This window comes from Ovis aries, unplaced genomic scaffold (genome assembly GCF_016772045.2).
Source record: "Ovis aries strain OAR_USU_Benz2616 breed Rambouillet unplaced genomic scaffold, ARS-UI_Ramb_v3.0 scaffold_87, whole genome shotgun sequence".
Lineage (NCBI taxonomy): Eukaryota > Metazoa > Chordata > Mammalia > Artiodactyla > Bovidae > Ovis > Ovis aries.
The window spans coordinates 836,432-857,972 of NW_024599828.1; the positions used below are offsets into that span (position 1 = coordinate 836,432).

Genomic DNA, 21,541 nt, shown 5'->3' on the forward strand with positions numbered 1-21,541 from the left:
GATTCATTGGTTGAGTTAATGTTTGCCGCCAGGCCTCCATATCCTTCATCTTTTAGGCACCTGGGAGGATATTAATCAATGTAATCGGGATGCAGAAATAAGAATATAGTAGTTTTGATGTCAGCAACACTAGACTTTTGAGTTAATTACTATTCTCTTTGTTATAAATCACTGTATTTCTTTCATTGTTATAAATTGTTGTGTCCTTGCTATGTAAGAATGTAACATTATTTAGTGCTTTCTGAGAGTGGCACCAGACTTTGGGAAGAACAACACAAATAAGTTCTCTGGTTGACAGACCCTTATCAGAAAAGGGCTGTAAAATGTTAATTGGCTTTCTGGCGAGAAAGTGATGTAAATCACCTAAGACTTGTGTACACAGCTAGGTATGCAGAGAGAAAGCCTGGTCTCAATAAGAGTCAGGGCTGCTGATGGTGCATAATTTTGTATTATCCATTGATCTCTATGTACAATCAAAAGTATAAAAGGCCCTTCTGGACAATAGAGGATGGGCCAGTCACTGGAAAGACTGGTTTCCACCATGTCTTTTCTTACTCTATTTTCTGGCTGAATTCCCACCTGGGGCGTGGAGGCTCGCCAATTCTACTTACTTGCCCTGGCTTCTAAGGCCCATGAGAGTGGGAGGTTAAGGTGGGGCATCCTCGGCTATTTAAATAGGCACCAGTGGCCTAACGTAGATGGTGCAAACCTCTTGTCCTGAGGTTTTATTAGCTTTCCCCATAAACCAAGTTATTCAGCATCTTTTCTCCACTAAATTTTCCTACTATACTATTTTTTCCTATCTTATATTTCTAAATAAATAAGTTTCCCCTTGCCTGCTCCATCTCCCCTTCGAATCACCCTGGATCCACCAGGACTGGACCCCGGCAGGGATATAAGAAAGTCTTCATAAGTGAATACTGCAAGAATTAGAGGAAAATAATAGAATTGTAAAGAGTATAGATCGCTTCAGGAAAATTGGAGCTACCAGAGGGACACATCATGCAAGGATGGACACAATAAAGGAAAGAAAAGTCAGAGACCTAACAGAAGCAGAAGAGATTAAGAAGAGGTGGCAAGAATGCAGAAAAGAACTGTACAAAAAAGGTCACAATGACCAGGATAGGGATGATGCTTGTGCCACTCATGCAAAGCCAGATATACTGGAGTATTAAGTCAAATGGGCCTTAGGCAGCATCACTACAAACAATGATAGGGGAGGTGATGGAATTCCAGTAGAGCTATTTAAAAATCCTGAAGAATGACGCTTTAAAAGTGCTGCATTCAATATGTCACCAAATTTGGAGAACTCAGCAGTGGTCACAGTGCTGGAAAAGTTCAATTTTCATTCCAATGTACTGAAACAGGTATACTATCAGGTAAGAAACGAATCACCAGTCTATGTTCGATGCAGGATACAGGATGCTTGGGGCTGGTGCATGGGGATGATCCAGAAAGATGATATGGGGTGGGAGGTGGGAAGGGGGTTTGGGACTGGGAACTCATGTACACATGTGGTGAATTCATGTCAATGTATGGCAAAACTAATACAGTATTGTAAAGTAAAATAAAGCAAAAATAAAAATTAAAAAAATGAAATAAATAAAGGCAATTCCAATGAATGTTCAACCTATCACACAATTGCACTCATCTCACCTGCTAGCAAGGTAATGCTCAAAATCCTTCAAGGTAAGCTTCAACACTACATGAACTGAGAATTTCCAGATGTACAAACTAGTTTGAGGCACCAGAGATCAAATTGCCAACATCCATTGGATCATAGAGAAAGCAAGGGAATCCCAGAAAACATTTCCATCTGATTCGCTGATTATGCTAAAGCCTTTCACATAAAGGACCACCATAAACTGTGGAAAATTCTTAAGGAAATGGGAGTACCAGATCACCTTACCTGTCTCCTGAAAAGTCTGTATGTAGGTCAAAAAGCTGCAGTTAAAATCATATGCAGAACAACTGAAAGATTTAAAACTGGGAAAGAAGCATGATAAGGTGTACATTCTCACTCTGGTTATTTAACTTTTATGTAGGATACATCATTTGATATGTTGGACTGCATAAATCCCGAGCTGGAATAAAGATTGCTGGGATAAATATCAACATACACAGATATGAAGATGACACTGCTCTAATGGCAGAAAGCAAAGAAGAACTAAAGTGCCTATTGATGAGGAGAGGAGATGCAAAAACTGGCTTAAGACTCAACATTCAAAAAACTCTTCACAAAAATATAGTCAACATTCATGGCATCCGGTCGCACCATATCATGGCATATAGATGAGGGAAACGTGGAAACAGTGGCAGATTTTATTTTCTTGGGCTCTAAAAACACAATGGACCTTGACTGTAGCCTGGAATAAAAAGACACTTGCTTATTGGAAGGAAGAAAGGCTATGAAAACCTGCACAGTGTATTACAAAGCAGAGACTCACTTTGCTACAGAGGTCTGTAGTGTCAAAGCTATGATATTTCCACTAACAATGTACAGATGAGCGATCTGGACCATAAGAAAGGGTGAATGCCAAAGAATTGAGCTTTTGAACTTTGGTGCTTGAGAAGATTCTTGAGAGTCCCTTATACAACAAGGAGATCAAACCAGTTAATCTGAAAGGAAATCAACCTGTGACGCGTACTGACTCAGCTGAGGATTCTCCTGAGGGCTTCCAGGTGGAAAGAATGGATTCTTCCATTGCAAAAGAGCCTATCCGAGGATGCTCAGAAAGGCTTAAGTCTCTGAGTACCTTGGGTTTCCTATTTCATGTATTTTATTCTCCTCAATAGCATTGGAGACCAAGGAAGGGGCATTCTGGGCTCTGGAGGAGGAGGATGGCTCAAGGATCCACTGGGACCACCACTTACCAGGTAAGACTGGAAAGGACAGAGCAGGCATATGTGGCAGAGAGCTGGTGCCTAGGGTGTGGGAAAAAGGGAGAACCAGCTCTGCATGAAGCACTTCACCCAACATCCCCTGGAGGAGAAGCCCAGTGATAAGTTCCTCTGAGATGGGACAAAGATAGTCTATTTCATTACCCCTTATATATAATTCCTCCTAATGAGGAGGTGGTGGAGTTTGTGGGTCATCACAAACTCTTTCATGGCCTAGACCATCTGTCAGTTGCTGTCCTTGAGGCTGCCTCTCCCCAGCTTCAGTCATGTATTTCTGGAGGACATTAAAAATTATGTGTGCTGCTGAGTCAGGGCCAAAGACCATGTGAAGCCAGTCATAAGACCCTATGTCCCTGCCAGGATGGCTGATCTGAGGCTGCACATATGAACTGAGGTGGGTCATTTAGAGAACACCCTTGAACTCTGATGTCTGCAAACCTTTTTCCTTACTAGGAGATGCCTTCAGGACTTAAAACCCTAGGGTAGGTAGCTTGAACTCCCTCACTAACTGTAGAAGCCTTAAGGAAAAAAGTTGCCAGGCTAAGACCATCAAAGCAGACCGAAGGGAAATAGTGAGGGTGAAAGAGAATTGATGACTTCTGATTTCTTGGGTCCAGTCACTGAGATCTTTGTATTTGCTCTGATTCTTGTATCCTGGATTCCCAGAATCATTTCAATGAGTCTCCCCTTTCCTTGAAGCCAGTTGGAGGAGGGCTCCTCTCAATTTTGATTCAGACTTGGCTCTAGATCCTTCACACCCAGACACAAACAGAGGCAACATTTGCTTCAACACCATTAAGAGTGAAACCCTTTATTCTTTACTGAGAATAGGGTGTACAAAACACCAGATACCGTTCACCAGCATCCTGGGCAGGACTGCCCAAAGTGTGAGTGAATGTGTTTTAGGAATATCCTTTCTGATTCCTGAACCACTCCAAGCATTTACAGTGCCGGTGCTAGGCCAATCCTGTCATTTCCTCGATCAAAGACTGAGAAATACAGCCTCAGGAAGACGTTACCCAGGACCCAGCACTCTGTAGGTATCCTCACTCTTTTCTCTCTAAAGGCGGTATAGCAGTGGCCTCTGGAATCCTGGGGGAGTCAGAGACACACACCAGTCACCATAAGCCCTTACCAGTGACTTCTCCCAATATCCAGACCCACAAAATTATTTTATTTCCCATTTTTAGTAAGTATCAAGGGGTTTTCTCAGCAGCAGGGTATATGAGAGTTCATCCAAAACCAAAGAGGGCCAAGATATCAGGTTGTCATGAGGAAGGGTGTGGTGAGTGGAGGACTGGGAGGTTGGGAAACAGAAGAATGTAAAACAGCAAAGTCTATTGTAGAGCATCAGGCACTCTATTCAGCATTCAGTGATAAACCACATGGAAAAGAATAAGAAAAATATAATTTTTATGTGTATAACTGAGTCACATTGTTGTGCAGGAGAACTTAATGCAACACTGAACATATGCCACACTTCAATATAATTATTTAGAAAAGAACAGTGTGTCCATAGTTCCCTTCACTCCCTGTTATTTCCTTCTGACTCCTGCCCCTTGTTTTCTCTGCAGAGAATGCTGGTTCTCCTCCTGAATCCCCACAATCTGTCCTTTATTTTTAAAAAAGCTTTATTTTGCATTGGAATATAGCTGATTAACAATATTCTGAGTTTCAGGTGGACAGTAGAGGGACTCAATCGTGTGTATCCAGGTATCCTGGTCCCAAAGACACCCCTCCCATCCAGGCTGTTATAACTGAGTGGAGTTCCTTGTGCTACCAAGTAACTCAATGTAGGTTATCCATCTGAAATAGAGCAGTGCCCACAACACGTACTTGAACACTTAACTCAGGAACTCGAAGAAGCCTCCTGCGGCCCACACTCACCCTCTTTGGCCACTTCAGGCTTGGGTGGGTAAGGTACTCTGGTTCCCTACCCGCACTGGTCAGTCCATAGCCCTCATCAGCCCTAGTAAGTCCCCAGGGCCTTAGTGCAGACCACCTTGAGATGACATTTGCATAAAATCCAGTGCACTTTTGCCTAGAACCAAGCAGCCCTCCATATGGCTCAATGAGTTTGTCATTTTAGAATTCCTGAAATTCCCTCTCTTCCTCAAAGCCTTCTTTGAGCCCATCAGCCTGTTCTGAACTCTCGCAGGGAGCTGACATGGAGTCTTCACCCTGTGCTGGGGCTGAGCAGTCACTGTGTGCCCTTCATACACCTTATTTTACAACCTCCCCACTGAGGGGTCGGGTATCCCAACTGACAAAGGAGGCAGCTATTCAGAGCAAGGGGAAGATGCAAGTGAGGACTAGGCTGACCATGTAATTTATCATCCAAGCCAGAAAAATCTTGAGAAGTTAAGGCGGACTGTTAACTTATGCTGGGACTTCACACTTGGACTGTCCCCAGCCATTCTCCTTGTACCATGGCCTATTTCAGGGACTGCTAGAGCTGAATTTCATGCTCATGCACCTAAGGGTTTGGACTGAATTGACGCTCTTTGAGGACTGAGGACCTTAGTGTTCCCCACTCCCTGACTCCCGCTATGCCTTATGGTGTGGTATCTCCACATTTATTTCAGGAAAATCAGTGTCCCACAGCCCTTACTCTCAAGTGATTGGTTTTGTGGCAGGCATTGGACCAGCCACAGGGCTCGGCAGCATCTGCAACGGTGTGACATGGCCTCCAGAGGGTGCCCTCCTCCCAGCAGTGGCCCAAGAGTTCCTGCAAGCTCCAGTTTGAGAACCAACCCTTAGTATTGTCCCCTCACCTTGAGGATGTAGGCTTGAGCTGGCACTGGGTAGTTGATGCCTTTGATGGTGAAGATAATAGAAGGCAGAGTATTGACCACAGAACATGAAACGTAGTGCTGTTAGAGAGAGGGTGAGAGGTTGAGTATGGAGATCCTATGTTGTGTGTGGAGACTGGGAGTGACCCTGGGTCATGACCCCTCACCTTGGAACCTTGTGGCTTGGCACCAATGAGCTTTTGTATGTTATCGACCAGTCTTCCTGGGCCTTGGATATGAGATGACCCGGTGTCCACCAGGGCCCTGCAGCCGTCAGAACAAGCAATAACCTCTCTTTTCATGGTGATGCTGAGAGACAATGGAAGAAAGTGGGCATCAAGGTCACTTGAGTCTCCCTAGAGTTGCCCACTTCCCAACTGTTTCATAAAGAGCCTTTCATCTCTTTCCCTCTTTTCCTTTGCTCTCGACACAGCACCTTTCCTGACATCCTCAAATGCAGGACTTGAATACACCAGGATCTTGTACCTTGACACAAGCTGGTCTTCCTTCCTAGAAGACTCCATTCCTCTTTGACCAGCATATTTGTTCTCATCTTCCAGATTCCATCTTAATTGCATTATTTTTGGGAAGTCTTTCTCCCGGTGTTTATCAGTCTCCTGTCTTGGTCACTCTCTGTAGACCCTTCCTCATGACTGCTGCTGCTGCTGCTATTAACTCACTTCAGTCATGTCCGACTCTGTGCGACCTCATAGAGAGCAGCCCACCAGGCTCTGCTGTCCGTGGGATTTTCCAGGCAAAGTACTTTAGCGGGTCGCCATTGCCTTCTCCTCCTCACGTCTAGCATGTACCAAAGTCAGAATTCACTATCTGGGCTAGTCACTTCATGTACATCCGCCTTCTTAGATCTGAGGGCGAGTTTTATTCTCCTTGCCTTCCTAAAGTGCCTGGCACACAGTGGATGCACAATGCTTCTCTGTTCAATGAGTGAATGAAGACTGAGAAAACAATAAGAAACCTCCAGAGAGCTGTATCTGATGGGGAACAAATAATGGGTCGCACACAGAGTGAAGATAGAGATTCGCAGGGGCAGCAGATTCTCATAGTAGGGGGAGAGACGGGCCCCTCTGGGTTAGGGTGTCTTCCAGCACTGCTCCTACAACCAGCTCAGATCCTGAGACCCTGTCCAGGAAATACATGACTAGCCCACAGAAATGCCATAGAATAGGTCAGCTTTTATCTGAGGGTATCACACAGAATCCTATCAATTATGCCTCAGTCCTCAGGTCACTCAAGGATTCCACCTTCCTGATTCTCTGTTATAGCCAATGCCCCATTGTGTGCCCATGAACATGGGGTGCCTTTTTTATTAGTTGCTTTCAGGTCTTAAGACTGCAGCCAACCTCTCTCCACTGCTGGGTAGCTGCTCCCTAAGAAGACCAGTTTTCTCCATTTTCTCTGGACTGTCCCTGTTTTTTAACTGACATTTATCTGTATTGAGAACTTCCTATGTCCTAGGTAGCCCTGGACAGTTGGTCATCTTATCATAACTCTGTCCAGGCTGATGAAATTCTCCATGATCCTCTGTTCACCACACTGTAAAGTCCTCTAACCATGCTCCTCACCTCAAAGGGCAGGGGATGCAGCCTTCTCCCAGCTGCACAGACCTTTCTGGACCCTTTTAGGACCCTGGTCAGAGCCTTTCTGAGAAGGCCTGGGATCATGAACCCATGGGTTGTTTGTGTATTTATGGGCTTGTGTGTTTGTGTATTTGTATGTGTCTCTGTGGGTGTATGTGTGTCTCTGACTAGCTAAGCATGTTTTTTATGTGTCTCTGTGTAGGTTTGTATGTGTGTGCTTATATGTTTCCAAGTGTCTGTGTGTCTGCCTGTGTCATTGTGGGTGGTGTATATGTCTGGGTGACTGTGTGTCTGAGAACGTATTTGTGTGTGTCTGCCTGTGTCTATGTACAGTAGTGGGAGCATCACTTGGGCTGACCCTCAGAGGGAGAGGCTTACCGGTCTACATGTATAGTCCAGTCACCCACTCGGACCAATGGTACCCAGTTGAGCTCTCCCTTGTAGTAGCGGTGGTCCACCCCACCAAACATCACCACACTGCCCTTCTGCTTGTCTCTGTAGAAAAATGTGAGGGGGGGAATCTTGGAGGACAGTAACAACAGCACTGTCTGAGAGCTATGCAGGTCCAACCATCAACGCCTTAATGAGGTCCCCATGTATAGATGCAGAAATCGAGTCCAGGAGAGATAGAGATCCAGACTGAGGTCTGTTACTGTCTCATGAGTGGCACAGAGGAGGTTAGAAGCTGAATCACTTGTCTGAGCTCCACCCACTATGTCTTCTGAAGACGCCCTGGACCTTCAGCAACCTGAGTGCTCAGACACCCTCACAGGACAGGGTGCTGAAGTGTTTTGACTTTCCCCGTGTCCACCTTGTCATTTTTCAGGAAAATCAAGGCCTGGGAGCTCTAAGGGTGTGGGTTCAGGTCACCCAGAGTTGGCTACATTGGCCTGTGACCTCCACTGTCCAAAGGGCCCCACACTCAGAAGGGGCGCCACCTCTGCTCTCCCTGTGTTGAAATGCCTAATATTTCTTGAACGAGGGGTCCCACACTTTTATATCCCATACTTTCATTTCTCAGTGGCTCCACAAATTGGGGAGCTGGTCCTGGGCTCTCTTTTAAATGCTAATGAGGAAGGAAAGATAACCACCATCCTTCTCCTTCCTTCCTTATCAAATTCATAAGCAAATCATAATGCTTTTTCCTCCAAATTGTTTCCTGTTGCCTTCCATTTGCCTCCCTCATGACTTAACCCCTAGCCCAAGTTACTGGTCTTGAGCCCAGGAGTAAGGTTGTGTTCCAATAAAATTTTATTTATAAAAGCCAGTTGTGAAAACCAGTAGGGCCCTGGGGCCATACTTATCCTTGATTATATTACTCTCTGCTGCTAAGTCACTTCAGTCATGTCCAACTCTGTGCGATCCCATAGACGGCGGCCCACCAGGCTCCCCCGTCCCTGGGATTCTCCAGGCAAGAACACTGGAGTGGGTTGCCATTTCCTTCTCCAAAGCATGAAAGTGAAAAGTGAAAGTGAAGTCTCTCAGTCATGTCCGACTAGTAGCTACCCCATGGGCTGAAGCCCACCAGGCTCCTCTGTCCATGGGATTTTCCAGGCAAGAGTACTGGAGTGGGGTGCCATTGCCTTCTCCTGGATACTTCTTTATTAAGTGTTCTATAATTTTTGTGCAACTGAAAGCATCTTACAGCTAATTTGGAGAAAGAAATTGTCCATCTCAGACTTACTTGCTCAAGTAGAAGGCAAAAACAGGCTCAGAAATGGCACCTTGATTTTTCAGCTTGTCAAAGATGGGGAGTGGTCTACAGTAGAGTAGTCTGGGGTAGTTCAAGCCCAAGATGCCATCAAATCTTCTGCCCTCCAACCCGTATTCTGCCATGCTTAGTCCAAATGGCTGGTCAGTACTTACAAGGTCCCCAATCTGTGGGACAGAAGAGTGTTCCAACTTACAGATATGTGAAGTGGGGGCTAGGACTGGGTTGGGCTGAATTGCCATTAGATCCTTAGAGAAGAATTGAGGCTGGGCTCTGTCTTTGGTTGCCCACAGATGGTTAGAGCAAGGTAGAAGGGGAATTTGGGTTCCATTTGAGACAGGCTGTGAATTTTAAAATATCTGCCCCTCTGAAAAGCACCACCTGAGTGAGTCAGATTGGCCTCATGGCCTCTGTCCAGGTGGGGCAACCAAGAGTCAGACCAGGTCCCATTGGTGCCACATTATTGACAAAAGAATTGAGAGCAAGATAGCTTTCTCTTTGGCATCACTGTGACCTAATGACAAGAATGGACTGAATTCTCTGTAAGGTATTGTGGATTCTGCATCTGTCCGGTAAGACAGAAGCCAAAAACACAATCTTGCTTGCAGGGTTCTATGAAATTACTGCCTGGGCAATTCACTTTTGGGGATATGTGTATATTTCTGTGAGTGTGCATGAGAGAGAAAGAGCGAGAGGGGAACTACTCAAGTATTTTGGGGGAGGCAAGCCATAGATTTATTAGACTCTTAAGGGTCCTCTAGAGTGAGAACTCATTTATCTTGTCCCTTGACTTGTCAGGCCTCCAGTTTCCCACTCTGGATACCTGAAGGCCTTGACTGCACCCAGGGTCCCCAGATCAGTTTTATCCTGTCCCCAAACACCGGACAGCAACTTCAGTCCTGAAAAGCCAGCCTAACTCCACCTTTTATCACATGTGTGCTCTCAGCAAGGCCCTTGCTGTCTGGACCTCAGTTTCCTCATATGTCTCATGAGGTAATCAGAGTAACTACTGTGTGGGGTTGTTGCAGAATTAAACCAGTTAATACCGGAAAGTGGAGGGAACAGTTTGTTCATATAAAAGTGGGTGCTTTTATCCATTCTCGCTCTGAGCGCAATGAACCTTGAACTGCTCATGGGCAGAGGAGCTGCAAGTCCACACCTCAAGCCACACTCTGAGTTAGCTAATCTGTTTGCCCAGGTGACACCACGGGCACTGCCACTCCAGAGACATGATCCTGTGGATAAGATGGCCAATATCTATGGGAGTTAGGCTAGGAAGAGTCCTGCCTGATCGTCCTGCATCAGTTTCGCAAGCAGAGGTCACCTCGTATCCAGTCCTGACTCAGCATTTTTTACACCGTTACCCGAACTGTGTCACGAACAACAACTCCTTCAATTCTCCCAGCTCCATAGTTGATCCAGAATGTCTTATTGGTAGGCCGGAAGGTGGAAGACTCAAGGTGTCTGAACCTAACGTGTGTAGCTGCAGACACAAGAGATGAGTGTCATCAGGTGCCAAGGGTGAAAACAGGGTGGCAGGGCAAGTGAAAGATCATTCGGGTATGGGGTGTCTGTACTCACAACAGGTTGAGCTGTTGCAAAAGACGGAGGGCACCCACAAAACAGCTGAGCCTGTGTCAAAGACAACCTGGAATTCCTGAGGGGGTGTTCCAATGGTGATGTTACCCACGTAGAATGTCTACATGGAGAAGGAGCGAGTGGGTTAGTGCAGATTGGCTACCCTCTACTCCCACACTGATGCCTCCCTCTGGGTATCATGTATCTCTTGAGATCACTTTCTAACCACTGTTCAGTTCACAGGCTTTGGTCACAGAGGTATCTGCATTTGATATATTTTTCCTGTGCTACATTGTATGCAAAATATTGACTCTATGAACAGGCCTTGAAGTGGTATCTCCTGCATGGGAAGATTAGAGGCATAACCACTGGGCCTCTAGCACCACTGGACACCCAGGGAAGTCCTGGTGCCTTCATTTGAGAAGCTCTGTAGTCTCTTCAAACCAAGCCTTACCACCCCCTTCTCCAGGAGGTCCTACTTGATCAACTCCAGCCATTCCCTCTAAACTCAGACCACATCTAATCCACACCTCACAGGTGACCCTTTCATTTGTATGTATTTACTCTTTGCCTATCTCTCAGGCTGGAATGGGCATTTTTGAAGACAAATTAAGCCCTTTTCTAACCTAAAAACAGTAAGCACTGTGTTATATTCTTATGATCATACACGGAATACAGGTTCAGTAACTTTTTCCTGCTGTTGTTCTTGCATCTGTGGAAACCGAATTCCTCTGCCTGGGGATTCACAATTGCTTTGCATTTGGTTCTACCTTTTGATCTGTGATAGTTCACTCTTCATCTGTAACTGAGGCGCTCACTTAGTTCAGAAGGAACAATCACTCTCAAACTAATGACACATGTTTGACACAGAAATGGATGTTTACCTGCCACCTGGTAATGGCCAGACCCAGTCACAAAGACCAACAGTTGAGGATGAGAGTGCCTTCTCCTCTGGGTGGGGTCCCTGTTTTCCAGTGTCTCAGCCTCCTGCAGGAACCCCAACTCCAACATCCCACCTGGCACCTCCAGATGAGCCCCATGCTAAGCTAGAGCACCAGGGAGTGCTCTGGAGGACCATCCTCCCAAAATACTCACATCTCTGATGTCTCTCAGTGGGTGAATAGTTAGATTTGAACCACGAAAAGAAATCTGGGGCAGTCTGTAAGGATGCTCCATCAAAACATCGTTCAGCATGTTTTTTCCACTGAGGGTTTTTCTCATGGTCTTTACTCTCCTTAGAGGTATTCTTTCACCAAGCATTTGACAAAGAAAACAAAGATGCTATAATTAACTGTCAGTGTTAATGTATAACTGTCATTTTATTGGCCCTGTGTGTTTTCTAATCATTTTTATGAGGCACATTACTATCAGAATTTTATGCATATACCATGGCAAAGACATAGATTTGAATACAGGTTCTTTTCTGCCATCTTTGGTTAGCCATATGACCATGTGGTGTCTCAGTGTCCCCTTCGGTAAAATGGTGGAATGTAACAGTACAAACCCTTCAAATAGGATACCTTAGGGATAAGTGAAGTGATGGATATAAGGAACCTGATAAATAGGAAGTCTCAACAATGAAAGCCATCAGCATTGCTGTTGCCATCCCACTCATTCCTTCTCAAAGAACCTCAAGGAAGGAGGTAGACGAGAGAGTCTTATTCTATTTACAAGGGAGAAATTTGAAATACAAGAGGTTTCTGAGTTGAATGTGGTCACACTCCTTGTCAGATATAAGACAGTTTACCTTTCTTCAAGTTGAAAGAGAAAAGTTGAAAGAAGAATACAAGATATAGGGTTCAAGTAAGGGAAATTCAGAGGTTTGAGAAGGAAGGATGAGTCAAATGAAAAAATTAAAAGCAAACAACATAAAGAGAAATAGACTCCCAGTGACTTCCAAAGAGATGGAGAGATAAATGTCAGTGATACAGAGATGCAGACATAGGCATATACACATTGAAATAGGGAAAAAAGAGGACATGTTGAACAAAATGTAGAAAGGTGCTATTCCACAGGGCCACATCAACATCTGCATAGACTGTGCACTGAACAGTTGCAAGGAGTTGCATTTTCAACAGGTCATGACATGACTAGACCCCAAGTGTTGCGCAACCCAAATCTATACTGAGACTTTGGGATCCACAGTTCCTATAGCAAGTTACTTATCAATAAGTCAGAGTTGAACTTTAAGACTCTTACAGTAATTTTCCTTTCCCTTCTAAACCTGATGGTTCGAAGAATAATCAGATGAAAAGAAAAATCCGAGAAAGGAATATGATGTGACATACAGTCCCCATACTTACTTGACTATGCACTCTGAGAAGGCCACCAGCCCGAGGAGCACAAGCCACTTCATGCTTCTTTTCTGGCACCAAGTACTCAGGGAAGTTTGGGTTCTTAGCATGGAGTGGTGACCGGGAGCCCCTAGTTATATATGCTCTGACCTACCCTAGTTTTCCCGTTCAGGCCACTAAAAGATCTGAAGAAAACACAAAGGTCTTCATAAAAAACTTTACCTTCATCAGTGTCCTTGGCGAACGGACTTTGAAGCTTTTCAGAATACAGAGAATTGAGCTGTAATCTCTTCCTTGAATCTTGGCTGGAAAATCAAGCTGATCTGCATGGACATCTAAGAAGACGGAAAACCTTGCCTACTTGGAGAAAAAACTGCTAACAACATCATGAAAATGGATATTAAGGGCCATGCTCGACAGGTGTGGTTTCATGTCATCTTCCTGGCTACTTCGGGAAATATGCATTACTGACTTCGTGAGACTTCGCATTACTGATTTAGCATTTCTCTTCGTTACCGAGGACACTGCTAGGATGATAAGTTGTCAAATGGCAAAGTGAAGACTTCAGGGACAGCCCAGGGACACACAACTGGTTTTAGGTAGTGGGTCTAATGCAGACATAGGGACACCTATGATGCCAGCTTGCATCAAAGATTTAGGGCGGAGTAGTACTTCAATTGCATGGTTTCAGTATTGGAAGAAATGTCAAATGCACCCGCAAGATATTTTATAGCATCCAACAACTGTACAAGGAAGAACTGTGTGCTAGGTTGTGGGTTAAAGGCTTCAAAGTCAAAGTTGATCAAGACAAAAGTAATCTTTATCTTAAGAGAGCTAGAAGTCTAGTTCTGACAAACTCATGGCCCCAGGAGGCAGGAAATATGATACTAGGACTAGGTGGCCATGTTGGAATCTGGGCAGCACAGGCCTTACTTCTGGGAGCAGACTTTCCTCCACTTCACCCATGCTGGAAAACAGGCCAGTTGGCCATGTTTTCAAGAAAATGAGAAGTTTGGATATCTATGTACAATATACTGATTTTAATGTTAGCAACTTATTTTATTTTCCTGAAAAAAAAAAAAAAAGAAAGGTGTGGGGGAAAGGGGGACAAAATCTCCACAACAATGTGCTGGAATCAGCCTTCAGTCTCTGCAGTTTTTTGTTTCTGCCCTAGATTTGGGAGTGCAGTGGGAACAGAGAGGAAATGAATTCATGTTGGTTGATTTTAAAAGTGACTATGCATACTAAACATGCTGACTCATTGGAAAAGACCCTGATATTAGGAAAGATTGAAGGCAAGATGAGAAGCAGGAGACAGAGGATAAGATGGTTGGATAGCATCACCAAGTCGATAGACATGAGCTTGAGAAAGCTCCAGGAGTTGGTGATGGATAGGGAGGCCTGGCCCGTTGCAGTCTACGACGTTGCAAAAAGGACACAGCTGAAGGACTGATCTGAACTGAACAAATTGAGAACAAAGACTAATAAATCTGACTGCATCAAGTTGTTGACCAGCTACCTATAACAACACATTACTTAAGTGGCTTTAAAATTCAGACTTATGACTCTACCTTCAGAGTGGAATATCTTCTAAGGAAAAACAAAACTCCTGCCAATCAAAACAAAACCAAAGAAAACCAAAAGTAAAAAAGGAAAGAAGTCTGACAATATATTCAACAACTTCAGTTCAGTGCTGTTGCTCAGTCGTGTTGAACTCTCTGTGAGTCCGTGAACGGCAGCACACAAGGCCTTCTTGTCCATCACCAACCCAGAGTCCACACAGATTCATGTCCCTTGAGCTGGCGATGCCATCCAATCATCTCATCCTCTGTCATCCCCTCTCCTCCTGCCTTCAATCTTTCCCAACATCACGGCCTTTTCAATTGAGTCAGCTCTTTGTATCAGATGGCCAAGTGTTGGTGTTTCAGCTTCAGCATCAGTCCTTTCAGTGAACATTCAGGACTGATTTCCTTTAGGATAGACTGGTTGCATCTCCTTGCAGTCCAAGGGACACTCAAGATTCTTCCGCATACCACTGTTCTAAAGTCCAGTTCTAACTGCTGCTTCCTGACTTGCATACAAGTTTCTCAAGAGGCAATTCAGGTGGTCCTGTATTCCCATCTCCTTCAGAATTTTCCACATTTTATTGTGATCCACACAGTTAAAGGCTTTTGCATAGTCAGTAGAACAGAAGTAGGTGTTTTTCTGGACTTCCTGCTTTTTTGATAATCCATCATATGTTGGCAATACGATCTCTGGTTCCTCTGCCTTTTCAACAACCAGCTTGATCATCTGGAAGTTCATGATTCACGTATTGCTGAAGCCTGGCTTGGAGAATTTTTAGCATTACTTTACTAGTGTGTGAGATGAGTGTAATTGTGTGGTAGTTTCTTGTTGTCACTGCCTTTCTTGGGATTGCATTGAAAACTGACCTTGTCCAGTCCTGTGGCCACTGCTGAGTTTTCCAAATTTGCTAGCATATTGAGTGCAGCATTTTCACAGCATCATCTTTTAGGATTTGAAATAGCTGAACTGGAATTCCATCACCTCCACTAGCTTTGTTCATAGTGTTGCTTCCTAAGGCCCATTGGCTTCACATTCTAGGATGTCTGGCTCTAGATGAGTGATCACACCATTGTGATTATCTATGCGATGAAGATCTTTTCTGTACAGTTCCTCTGTGTATTCTTGCCACCTCTTCTTAATATCTTCTGCTTTTGTTAGGTCCATACCATTTCTGCCCTTTATTGAGCTCATCTTTACATGACATATTCCCTTGATATCCCTACTTTTCTTGAAATGATCTCTAGGCTTTCCCATTCTGTTGTTTTCCTCTATTTCTTTACATTGATTGCCAAGGAAGGCTTTCTTATCTCTCCTTGCTATTCTTCAGAACTGTGCATTCAAATGGGTAAATCTTTGCTTTTCTCCTCTGGTTTTTGCTTCCCTTCTTTTTTATAGCTATCTGTAAGGCCTCCTCAGACAGCCATTTGGCTTTTTTGGATTTCTTTTCCTTGGGGATGGTCTTGATTCCTGTCTCCTGTACAATGCCATGAACCTCTGTCCATAGTTCACCAGGCACTCTATCTATCAGATCTAGTTCCTTAAATCTATTTCTCACTTCCTCTGTATAGTCATAAGGGATTTGCTTTATGTCATACTGAATGGTCTAGTGCTTTTCTCCACTTTCTTCAATTTCAGTCAGAATTTGCCAATAAGGAGTTCATGATCTGAGTCACCATCAGCTCCCAGTCTTGTTTTTTGCTGACTGTATAGAGCTTCTCCATCTTTGGCTGCAAATAATATAATCAATCTGATTTTGGTGCCGACCATCTGGTTATGTCCATGTGTAGAGTCTTCATTGTGTTTTTGGAAGAGGGTATTTGCTATGACCAGGGCATTCTCTTGGCAAAATGCCTTTGCCCTGTTTCATTCTGTACTCCACGGCCAAATATGCATGTTACTCCTGGTGTTTCTTGACTCCTACTATTGGGTTCAAGTCCCCTACAATGAGAATGATACCTTTTTTGGCTGTTAGTTCTAGAAAGTCTTGTAGGTCTTCATAGAACTGTTGAGCTTCAGCTTCTTCAGCCTTACTGATGGTGGCCTAAACTTGGATTACCGTGGTATTAAGTGATTCGCCTTGGAAACGCACAGAGAACATATTGTCATTTTTGAGACTGCATTTTAGACTCTTTTGTTGACTATGAAGTCTACTCCATTTCTTCTAAAGGATTCCTGCCCACAGTAGTAGATATAATGGTCATCTGAGTTTAATTCACCCATTCCAGTCCATCTTAGTTTGCTGATTCCTAGAATTTCTATGTCCACTCTTGTCATCTCCTGTTTGACCCCTTCCAATTTGCCTTGATTCATGGACATAACAATCCAGGTTCCTATGCAATATTGCTCTCTGCAGCATTGAATCTTGCTTCTATCACCAGGCCCACCCACAGATGGGTGTTATCTTTGCTTTGGTTCCATCCCTTCATTCTTTCTGGAGTAATTTCTCCACTGATCTCCAGTAGCATATTGGGCACCTACCAACCAGGGGAGTTCATCTTTCAGTGTCCTATCTTTTTGCCTTATCATACTGTTCATGGGGTTTTCAAGGCAAGAATACTGAAGTGGTTTGTCATTCCCTTCTCCAGTGGACTGCATTCTGTCAGACCTCTTCACCATGATCCATCCATCTAGAATGGCCCCACACGGCATGGCTTAGTTTCATTGAGTTAGACAAGGCTGTGGTCCGTGTGACAGTTTGGCTAGTTGTCTGTGAATGTGGTTTCAGTCTGTCTGCCTTCTGATGCCCTCTCTCAGTGTCTACCATCTTACTTGGGCTTCTCTTTCCTTGGACGTGGAGTAACACTTCACCGCTGTCCAGCAAAGCACAGCCGCTGCTCCTTACTTTGAAGTAGGGTAGCTTGGTTGATGCCTCTGATTTGGACGTGGGGTAATTACTCTCGGTTATGCTTCTATGCTGCCTTTGTAGCCATCATGAACATGCATTGCCATCGCAGCTGAGGTGAGCAAAAATCAACAATTTATTGTTCCTTATATTGTTTCTGTTATTGTGACAGATTCATATGTATGTTATCAGGTAAAAGCGATATGATAATTAAAACTAATGTTTTGAAGTAAGCCTTTCAGTGGCTAGAAAAAGAGATTCACACATAACATAAAGAAGTTTAATTCAAACCCTGCTGTCTTAAATCTTGAACTGAAAGCATAAGTTTGTACCAACTAATTGTATTCCTTTTTATTTTAGTTTTAAGGAAAATGTGTACTTCCTCCTCCAACCACTGTAAAGCCTAGAAGCAGTGTGAACTTGATGACTGTGACTATTCTGAGATCTAACATGTAGCTTCTAAATACATTTCCCATTAGATGATATTAAAGAGATGGCTGGTTTCAGGACTGAGTAAAGAAATGCACAAAATAATCTTGGGCATTATGTAGGACCAGAAAACTGAGGGGCTTCAAAGACCCTTGGGGACTGGACAGAATGTTTAGGGATCCAAATGGAAAGACCAAATATCTACCAGTTTGCTGGGCAGAATGATGTTTCTGCTTCTCAACACACCGTTTATCTTTCTCATAGCTTTCCTGCCGAGAAGCTAATGTCTTCTCATTTCATGGCCACGGGCACCATTTACAGTGGTTTTAGAAGCTAAGATGTCATTGCTTCCACCTTTTTCCTTCTATTTGCCATGAAGGATGGGGCTGGATCTTAGGTTTTTAATATTGAAATTTAAGCTGACCAAATATGTCCCAATCTTAATAGGCAACATCTGATTTGTCAGTGTGATAGACTGCTAGGACACCAACTCATCATTCTGAGCACTGAGAAAGGAAAATAATCATCAATATTTAAGGTGTTTTTTTTTTCTATTAGGCATAGGTTCAGTTCAGTTCAGTCACTCAGTCGTGTCTGACTCTTTGCAACCCCATGAATCGCAGTATGCCAGGGATCCCTGTCGATCACCAACTCCTGGAGTTCACTCAGACTCACGTCCATCGGGTCAGTGATGCCATCCAGCCATCTCATTCTGTTATCCATAAACATAGGTTATGTAACTACAAACAGTTCCAGGAAAACAAGCTAGACTGTCCCTTCTGGGGGTGATGAGAGAGTGACAGGGAGCAGCTATAATACAGATGAAGCCTCACTCAGTGGCCTGAAGCTCACCTCCTTCTGTGGAAGTCTGGTTCCTAATAGACCAAGGACTGGTACTGGTCCTGACCCACTGTGCTGGTACTGTGGACTCCTGCTCTAAAACCAATAGTGGGACATTCTGTAAGACAAGCCACCCTGCTTCTTCCCTGTTTCTGAACAAATAAATGGCATTAAAATTGGGAGAGGAACAGTTATTTAGTCCTAAATGAGAACAACCAAGTGCAACATATGACTACATTCTTTCGATAAACTGTGGAAAGACATCTGCTTTTTGAGCATCAGGGAAATTTGCACATGGACTGGAAATAAAGTGTTCATTTTTTGGGGGAAGAAAGAGCATTTTTTTCACATCCTATCATTATACCACAAATATTCATTATGTAGATTTGGTGAAATGTTCATCTTGTCCCTAAAATATTTCAGGGAAAATGAATAAGCATTAAAACAGAGAGAATGAAACGATGGTCTGTCTTAATGTAAAAACAGATAGCTGCTATGCTATGTATAGCTGCTATGGATTGAATTGTGTCCACCCTTGACTCCCAATGTGATGGTATTAGGAAGTAGGGCCTTTGGGAGGTACCCAGGTTGACATGGGGTTTTGATGGTGGTCCCTCATGATGGGATTAGCCTCTCCTTCTTTTTCTCTCTTATTCTCCCTCTTCTTCCTTCCCTTCAGCCACCACATGTGAGAAGAGAGCAAGAAGAGAAAGACTGATGCTACTTAAGAATGTCTTCGCAGGGAACTCAATTGGCCACCACCTTGATGTTGCATTGTTTGCAGTCTATGACAACCTGTGGGACTAAGATGTTAGTTTTGTAGTTATTGATGCTGAATGGTGAAATATAGTGTTCAAGACACTCTTTTTTCCTATATTTGTTTTGTTTGAAATTTTTTGCAGTAAGAGGTTTATGGAAAGTCCATTTTGAAGGTTCTGTCTAAGTGATACCCTTAGAAGCCCAAGAATGCAGATTTAGGCAGGTCCCAAATGAATGAGTGGTTGGAGGACCACACATGCTCATTACTACAACTCATCTCTTGTCATCTGAAAACTGTCCCCCACAGCTGACACCCTTACCACCCCCATCCCCAATCTGCATCTCCATTCCTCTCATCAGCTCAGTCTTCTAGCTGGAGATGTTGATGACTCAGAACAGGGTGTGGAAGCAGAAGGAATGTGGACATTTTTAGGAAGAACCAAATGGAAAGACCCGTCTTGATTTTCCCTCCTTTAGTGTGATCTGCAGGTGAGGGATTGGGCCTGGGTAGAGAGGGAACCACAAGTGGACTGCCTAAATATCTACAAGTGAAGGGCAGAGGAATTCAGAACCCAGTAACCAGGAGGTGGACAGCGTGCACATGACCCAGGAGGGAAGGAAGAGCACTGGGAAATGGATAGTGCCTACCTGAGGGCCAGACCTTCTTGAGTCTTCTGGTTAAACTTGGGGGTCACGTTATTCCTGCTGGAATTCCTGCTCCAGATGTGGAGGTGAGAGAGCTGTACTCACTCCTAATGAGTCAAAGGAAGAGGAACTACGTCCCCCAGAGGCCCATTGATTCCACTCTAACTGTATCATCCCAAGCCAGAGACCGAATGGCAGGTCATCCAAAAGATGACCTACTTAAAAAAAATATTTAAAATACCTCAAAATTTGTCTAAGAGTCCTGGCATATCTAGCTCCCAGAGTTTTTTTTGGAGAGATGATTTATCAGCCTAATTTGGGTTTCTGCTGGGGAATCTACATGCTTCCCCATTTGTAAAATTTGACTTATAACTACCTGATCTCATCTCACAGAACCCAAATGATGGTAAATTCCGGGAGACAAGGCCTCTAAGGTCTTCGATGGCACAGCATCTGCATGCCAAATGCTCACCACTCTCAGTCCTGAGACCAGGACCCATGAACATCATCAGACAGTTACAGCCCCTTGCCCATCAGAGGCAACCTTATCATCCTCAGCAATAGCCACCTCTGACCCACTTGTCCACTGATTTGCATTGAGCCTCATTTTGGAACAAGTGTTCTGGAGTATGTCCAGAACCCTTCATCCGAAAAATGGTAAACTGAATCTTGGGGTGTATGACTCACCTTAACTGTAGGTAAGTTAGTGAAGACTTGGGATACAGGAACTCCAGTTCCCAAGCTAGGAGACTTCCAGGAAGGGAAAGATGAGGAAAAACTCCATTGCATTCACTGCTGGGTAGCTCTTAGATATCTGCAAGCACCAGAGTGGAAGGTTCTTTCCCGTTGCCCCTCAAGTCTGCTTCCGATTTTATCAGCAGACCTGCCTCAATGTAGCAGCAGGAAAGCAATATTCAGAGCCGTTTCTTCTAGGTTCCAGGCACAGTGGGAGAGTCCCAGCTGTAGTGACCCTAGGAGGCTGTCGTGCAGATGGTGATTGACTCACACCCAACACAGATCCCCAGAGCTGCCAATCCTCATTCAACAACACAGACCTTTTGATGACTGGGTAACATGAACCTGCATTCACAGCGAGAAGCATTCTCTTCTCAGCCTTCTGGCAGCTTAGATATGTGCCTTATGTTTCCTCAGGGAACCGCTGGCTGAGCGAGACTGCTGCCTGAGACTAGCCTGGATGCAGGGGATGTGTTCCCTCTTTGATGCTCCAAATAGACCTTGGAGATTCAAAGACCTTGAGAGAATTACAATCACCCTTATATTTTGTAGGGACTTTGCTTTATGAATCTGGTTGGAGAAAAAGGACAGAAACACAGGACAAGGCTGGACATCTCTGAGACCCAGCTGACTGTGATTAGAGTTCCAGCCACCAAGCTTCACAATCAGGTACTTATGTTATTCACAAGCCACCTGAGGAAACAAAAGAGGAGAGAGTTTTGGGCAGAGAGCAGTGTGGTCAAAGGGCCGTTGGAATCCCACGCGGCAAGATGAAGCAAGAGTCATTACTTGTTTCTTTGCTCTATCGGTCCCTTGGCGTTTCTACTTCTGAGAACAAGTACATGCAGATA

The 21,541-nt window shown here is 44.2% G+C and overlaps 2 protein-coding genes across 2 annotated transcripts in view; both read right to left on the bottom strand.

Moving 5' to 3' along the window:
* Nucleotides 1-21,541, bottom strand: part of PAG3 (pregnancy-associated glycoprotein 3) — a 928,325-nt gene that overhangs the window by 464,061 nt on the left and 442,723 nt on the right.
* LOC114110019 (pregnancy-associated glycoprotein 4-like) lies at nt 3,697-13,017 on the bottom strand. The gene is made up of 9 exons (XM_027959315.3): nt 12,884-13,017; nt 11,676-11,826; nt 10,584-10,701; nt 10,367-10,485; nt 8,976-9,169; nt 7,670-7,786; nt 5,861-6,002; nt 5,676-5,774; nt 3,697-3,993 (listed from the first exon to the last, which is right to left on the bottom strand). The coding sequence occupies exons 1-9, from the start codon at nt 12,982-12,984 to the stop codon at nt 3,844-3,846; spliced, it is 1,191 nt and encodes a 396-aa protein (XP_027815116.1). The 5' UTR covers nt 12,985-13,017; the 3' UTR covers nt 3,697-3,843.

Coding starts and splice junctions, on each gene's coding strand:
- LOC114110019 (XM_027959315.3), bottom strand. CDS start 12,984: ATGCTAAGAACCCAAACTTCCCTGAGTACTTGGTGCCAGAAAAGAAGC. Junction 9,170..10,366: donor TTGTTCGTGACACAGTTCGG/GTAACGGTGTAA, acceptor TCTGTCCCACAG/ATTGGGGACCTTGTAAGTAC. Junction 6,003..7,669: donor TGGACTATACATGTAGACCG/GTAAGCCTCTCC, acceptor ATTGTCTCTCAG/CATCACCATGAAAAGAGAGG.